This window comes from Nicotiana attenuata, unplaced genomic scaffold (assembly GCF_001879085.1).
Source record: "Nicotiana attenuata strain UT unplaced genomic scaffold, NIATTr2, whole genome shotgun sequence".
Classification (NCBI taxonomy): Eukaryota; Viridiplantae; Streptophyta; class Magnoliopsida; order Solanales; family Solanaceae; genus Nicotiana; species Nicotiana attenuata.
Window position 1 is genome coordinate 94,892 of NW_017671236.1, and position 6,942 is coordinate 101,833.

The 6,942-nt window shown below is 35.9% G+C and overlaps 1 protein-coding gene across 1 annotated transcript; it reads right to left on the reverse strand.

The window, feature by feature from the left end:
* Nucleotides 1-483: 483 nt before the first annotated feature.
* Nucleotides 484-4,565, reverse strand: LOC109206914 (probable polyol transporter 4). Its single transcript, XM_019369784.1, has 2 exons — nt 3,747-4,565; nt 484-2,209 (listed from the first exon to the last, which is right to left on the reverse strand). Exons 1-2 carry the CDS (start codon nt 3,976-3,978, stop codon nt 849-851), a joined length of 1,593 nt encoding a protein of 530 aa, XP_019225329.1. The 5' UTR covers nt 3,979-4,565; the 3' UTR covers nt 484-848.
* Nucleotides 4,566-6,942: the final 2,377 nt, after the last annotated feature.

The window sequence follows — 6,942 nt, forward strand, 5'->3', positions numbered from 1 at the left end:
CGAGACAAAATAGGTATATCGGTTGAAGATTTGGAGTTAAAATATAAAAAAAAAAAAAAAAATTAAAAAAAAAAAAGAAAAGAAAAAGGTAAAGGGTAAAATATAATTATAGATTAATAAGTTAGGGCATAATTGAAAAAAAAAATAGGAAACAATCCTACCACACCAAATCGGTTGTTTTAAAAAATGGGACTTTTCATTGTTCCGGAACAATGAATTTAACAATACAATACAACCAATTTTAATAAAACAATCAAAACGAAACATTAGTTAAGGAATATGTCACCAATGGTAGATGTGGTATGTTGACCACTAAATTGTACCTTCTATAAGCCAGGGGTTATGTTGATAATTGCTTGAAAAATTCAAGAAACAGCACTGCTGCAGTTTCCCAAATATTTGGCTCCAAACAGAGTAAACAACAGAATCTGCTTTGGTTCTAACATAAATCATTTGCATAAACAGTGCTTTGAAGCTTGCAGCCACAGAAGTAACCCTCATCTTTTCATTTAACCAATAAACCAATAGATATTTTGAAATATATCCAGCATGAATCTTATACATGTGATTCTTTCCATAAATAGAGTTACATTTCCTGTCTCAAACATCAGTTTTTCTGTCTTACTATCCAGTAAGAGATGTATCGTGTGATCTCCGGTTCTCCTCCAATGGTTCAAAGGGAACGCTGTAGTGGCATTTGCAGATAGCCACATGAAATAGTCTCTCCAAAACTCCACCGCTCAAATCTGGTGAATAATAAATCAATCAATCAGGGTAAATAATATGTAATCGTTGAGTGTCGTATTTCCTGGTACAAGCACTGTATTTTGGGAACTTTTCGAAGACCACTACTTCTGCACTAGATGTTCAACATCTCCAAGCTGAACTTCACCTCCTTGTAACACGTATTCATCTTGAAACAACATTTCAATCTGCTCCAGCGATTTGCCTTTCGTTTCTGGAACATATTTATAGACAAATGCAACTGACAGGGCAGAGATTACTGAAAAGATTAGGAAGGTTCCACCAACAGTAATTGTGCGGGAAACAGATAGAAAAGACATTGCGATCAGGCCACTGCACATTCTATTACCTACTGCCCCGAGTCCTGATGCTTGAGCACGAAGCCTTAAGGGAAAGATTTCTGATGTTAAAACCCAACAGACTGGACCGATCCCCACTGAGAAGAATGCGACGTTCCCACAGACGAATAGTACTGCTAGCGCGATGCTAATTGATCCTTGTTTCAGTAAAATTAGAGTAATCCCCACGCTAAACAAACATGTGGTCATACCAATTGTACTCACATAGAGCAATGGCTTTCGCCCGACTTTGTCAATGAGAATGATGGCTATTAGTATAAATGCTGTTTTGCTGACTCCCACAGCAACCGTAGCAGCGAGAAGTTTTGATTCATCCTCGATACCAGCTGCTTTGAAAATTGCAGGACTGTAGTAAACAGTAGCATCAATTCCAGTAATCTGTTGAAAACATTGAATTCCAATACCTGTGATCAGCATCCTACGTAAAGCAGGAGAGGGCGTCAAAAGTTCACGCCACACGGGTTTCTCTTCATATTTGTCTGTGTTTGTGCTTCCAGCAGCTTGCTGTATCTCGGCAAGTCTCTCCTCAACTTCTGATTCGTTTTCATTTGTTTTCATTAGCACTGACCTTGCTTCGTCTACTCGGTTCTGCAAGACCAACCACCTAGGTGACTCGGGGATGATGAAGAGAGCAACTCCGATAAAGACAGAGGGAAGAATTCCAACAGCAAGCATTATCCGCCAGCTTATATGTGCGGAAAGACCGGAGAATGCATAGTTGGATACATAACCTAGTAAAATTCCTAGATTTATGAAAATCTCAGGAAAAGATGTGAGCGAGCCTCTAGCAATAGTTGGCGATATCTCAGCTATATAGACGGGTGCAATCATGACACCAAAGCCTATGCCAACCCCAGCTAAAATCCTTCCTACCATTAGTATTTCAAACGAAGGAGCAACGGTCATTACAGCTGCACCTATTTGAAAAATAACAGCAGCTAACCCCATTGTCCACTTTCTACCAATTGCATCTGATGTTCTTCCACCAGCTAAGCTACCCAAAAGTGAAATTATGCTCAAAACACCAACAAGAACTTCTTGTTGCACTTCTGTTATTTTCAAATCTTCTTGAATAAATAAGATTGCTCCACTCATCACACCTACATCTGCATTTCAAAAACACACACATTGAATCAAGACTCAGCTAGTTAATAAACCTTTACGAAAAGGCACACAGTGTGTGCTGAATAAATTGATGAATATAATCAAAGCATTTCTCCCCCTCCCGCCTCCCGCCTCCCCCCTCTCTTGGGTTTTATATTCCCCTACTCCGACACCAGGTAGTACATATTCAAAGTGCACTATAACATATATCACTAAGTACTACCCATAATTTGTAAAAGGAGATGAAAATTGTCACTCTTTCTTTTCAATTCCACCAGATAAAGTAGGAAAGTTTCTCCATTAAATGAACTAAAAATTGCAGAACCTGGACTTAGTTGACATTTTCTGCATTAATTCAAAGAAGAATAGACTACATTATATCTGTAATAGAAGCTCTATCCATATGTACTTCTCCTCGATACATTGTTCAAGAGAAGCTAATTCCGTTAATGATGAACTGCTCAAGGTTGCTTCTCAAAGTGGACAAGATGATATTGAATCCAGGGAAGTCGATCTGCCTAGGAAGCTGCAGACCTTATTTAGTCATGTTAGGACACCATTGCCTAGTCTAAGACTTTTTAATGATTCATTTATTTATTGAGGAAAGTCTAATGTTTTTGCTCAACAGTTCATTTCTTTTAAATTGTAAAGGAGGGAGTCTTCCCTCCTTTAACAGATTTGGTGTAAGGCTCTAATCCATCCCAGATATGTAATCACATTATATAATATCATCCCTAGAATTTCAAGATTGGAATTATGTGATTAGCGAAAAAATTACCAATGCTCTTCCAAAGGATTTCTAGGATTCAAACATGAATTACAGTCTCTAAAGATTACATTCCAGCATATGTTATCATGTGAAAGTCGGCGAGATAGTAAATCCTCTGACAGCAGCATTGTGCTTGATTAGAAATTACAAAAAATGTAGGTAGAATTCCTCATTACTAAATGTAGTAGATACTCATGTCCTGTCCTAACCAAACCATTGCAGAATACATACATTTTTCCCGAAAGCGTGGTTCAATTATCACAAGTATTCTAGAATCATAATATCTCCTTCAGTACTACAAACGAGTCCCCATCAGAAACCACAACGCAAAACACAAGGTAGAGTACAAGTGTAGAACTTCAACATAAATCTTCAATAAAGTCAACTTTTAAGAATGACAAAGGTCGCAACAAGTTTCAATCATACACTTCTTAGAAATACTAATACTTTGAATTTCAATTCCATTCTTCACTATTTGATGAGTCATAAATTCCTGGTTTGATATCAATTAGCCATTTGCCTCTCTATCTTCCCAAGGTAGGGGTAAGGTCTGCGTACACTCTACCCTCGCCATACCCCACTTGTGGGATTACACTAGGTTTGTTATTGTTGTTGATATCAATTAGCCATTTAGCATAGTTACAAACACCTTGGTTTAGACTTTCTTTTAGTCTAGGTATGTGCCACACAAAAAAGATTCACAAACAGGAGAACAGTTCATTATTTGTAGGTAAGTGCAGACATGTAAAATGCAAGGATAAAAGATTTACCATAGCCAAGGAGGACATTGTTGAGAGAAGCAAAAACAGCACAACCAAAGACATATTTCCTTGTACTCTTTCTTCTCCTCTCCATTTGATGATGATGGTGTGAAGGATCATCATCTCCATCATAATCTGTTAACTCAGAGACCATTCTTTTGTACTTGTTCTTGCTCCCTAAAGGAAAATCAGACATACCCAATTCCCCATGTCCATTTTCTTGGACATCTGCCATACCCATTTACCCCCTTTTGACCCAAATATCCAATCTTTAACTGAAAAAAAAAACTGAAACTAGAAAAATCCAATCTTTAACTAAAAAAACTGAAACTACAAAGATCCAATCTTTAACTGGAAAACAGAAACTTGAAGTTACTTTGACCCAAAAATCCAATCTTTAACTGAAAAAACAGAAACTTGATGGTACTTTGACCCAAAAATCCAATCTTTAACTGAAAAAACAGAACCTTGAAGTTACTATTGACTCAAAATCCAATCTTTAACTGAAAAAACAGAAACTTTGAAGCTACTAAAAGTCCTCCAATTCTTGATTAGATGGCTTGAACTCAGTGTAAAAACAAAAGAATGGAGTTGGGAATTGGTTTCAGTTCCAAAATCAAGATCTGGAAGACAATTAGAAAGAATTAAAAATTAAGGAAAATAGGCAAAGGGAATAGTTTTACTAGTAAAATGGTAGTACATCACACGGCCTTGACTTGACCTATGAATTTTATATTTAAGAATGTGGAGCTTTCAAAGCTACAGCTGTAGTATAGACTTAGCAAATTTGCAGTATTTCTAAAACCAACAACATTGTCTGAGGTAAAACCACTATTTCAGCCAAGAAATTTATTAGCAACGCCATAATTTTTCCGTAATTACTGTTTAAATGAACTTTTGTAATGTATTTTTCGTTTTCTATGTATTCAAAATCCAAAAAATATTCAGAAAAGGTCCAAATGTGTCCCTTTACCATCGAAAATTAGTTATTAGTACCCTCCTTTATACTTTCCTTCAGTATTTACCCTTAACGTTATCCATTTTAATACTTTTACCCCCACAACTAACGGAATCATTTAATAAGACACGTGGCACAATCTTAAACAACCTAACCATCTACCCATTTACCCCACCCGTTCAGCCCCGACCCGATACCCCCACCAGTCCTTTCCTATTTTCCAAATGAGTTATTCTTTTCCTTCCCATCTTCCACGCCTTCCCCTTCTTCTTTTTTTCACAAACTAATACCTTACCCCCATTTTTATCTCTCTGTACATCGAATAATTATGGTGATATACTTAGTAATTATAAAAAAATCCCTTTCTCCCTCTCTGTCTCTCTTTATTTCTCTTTATCTCTATACTATATCACTCAAAAATGGTGAAACAGAATCTTTTCCATGTTGGAAAAACCAAACTCAAACTACCAGCAGGCAGCAGGTAGCCTAATTGATCTTCAATTATCTAAATGGGTAAGAGTCGGAATCAATTTTTGTTTTGTTTTCGTTTACCCTAATTCAAGACTCATGAAAGCATTTCAATTTTGCATAATTTCATTGTTTATCGATAACTTTTAGGAAGTTCAATTGGATCTTCCCATTTGGAGGTCTGAGTTGAAATTTGTGTAGCTTGACCAATATTTCGACAACGTGAATAGTGAAGGTGACGAGAAAATTGAGAAGAACAAGGGGTGGCCAAGCTGAGGAATAGGAGAAAAGTAAAAGAGAAAGAACAAGTGCAATAATTATGCATTTGAGAAAACTAAAATTTAATTTCTCTGATTTTCCACTGAGATTTAGAGTTCTATTTGGGGGATGATGAATATATCGCATGCAGCAAGTTTCTTGATTTTGAGTGAAATTGGCATATTGTGTTAAGGAGATGCTGGAATTTTGAATGAAATTGGCCGAGATTCGACAAGCTTTTGATGTGAGTTCATCAGTTTTTGGGTGGGTACAAGGAAGAATGGATGGAAGGCAGGTTGAAGATGATTAGAGTACATTTATTAAATTTTTATGATACCCAAAAAAAAAAAGAGGGCACACGGTTTAGTCGAATTTGGGAGGAAAGATCCGAACTTTGATATGGGTCAGCCATCTAATCGGGTATCAACAGATAGTCGCCACGTGTCCGTTTGAAGATGGGTCTGAGTTGTCCGTTAGATTGAGGGGTAAAAATATTAAAATAAGTAACGGCGAGGACTAAATACCGTTTGAAAAGTATAACGGAGGATACTGATAACTAATTTTCAATAGTAAAGGGGTATAAATAACCCTTTTCCGTCAATCAAGACCTACGTATGGATTACATATTTTACAACAGTTAGTATAATTTCTTATTAAATTAGTTCCCTTAACTAGATTATTTGGCTATCCGCCTATAACTAACTATCACATCAGTAAATTCATAATCACTTTTTTGGATAATGCAAAGATTTTGATTAACTCAAAACCAAATAGGCGGCTAAGTATTTTTGGAGTTAAATGCTCTTTCTAATGGTGNCTTCTATTATTATATACAATTTAATATATTTTCACCTAGGTATTTTACTTATAATTAAAATAGCTTTATTTTATTTTATTTATTTACTTTATAATATACCAATATATTTAATTTTTCCATAGCACTCAATTTGTTTAACCATATTCAAACATGAACATATTTTAAATATAAAAATAATAAAAATATTTATCTTTTAATATTTATTTGAAATGGGCTGGGTTAAAGCAATTTTTCTCTGCTTTTAAGGATTATTTTTCAAAAATATATTGGCTTTCATTTTTGGGTGTTTTTTTCTCTTCTTTTAAAAGTGATCTCAAAAGATATAAAAGGGATTTTTGGCTTTTAAGGGTAATTTGAAGAAGATATTGGTTTTCATTTCTGGGATTTTTTTCTCCCCTATTCTTTTGGTTCCGTCGGTGTTTGCGTGTTTTGCAGGTATCGCTTTTTGGAGGTGCACGCGCACAAGCAGTAGAGTAGCAGCTATACACGGGTTCCGCAGCATCGGGAGTATACCAAGTCAAGAGTTCCAGGCTCTATTCGCCGGAATTGGTACCTCCCGCCTCTTGTTTCTCTGTCCCATGTGTTAATTACTTTGTTGTCGTAGTATTTCGTACTAGTCTAGTCAGTCTAGTGGGCTTGTAGTTACTATTTTCTCCCTTTGTTGTTCTGTATGGTGTTTTTTCTCCTTTTCATTTTTAGACCTT

Coding starts and splice junctions, on each gene's coding strand:
- LOC109206914 (XM_019369784.1), bottom strand. CDS start 3,978: ATGGGTATGGCAGATGTCCAAGAAAATGGACATGGGGAATTGGGTATG. Junction 2,210..3,746: donor CAATGTCCTCCTTGGCTATG/GTAAATCTTTTA, acceptor TTTGAAATGCAG/ATGTAGGTGTGATGAGTGGA.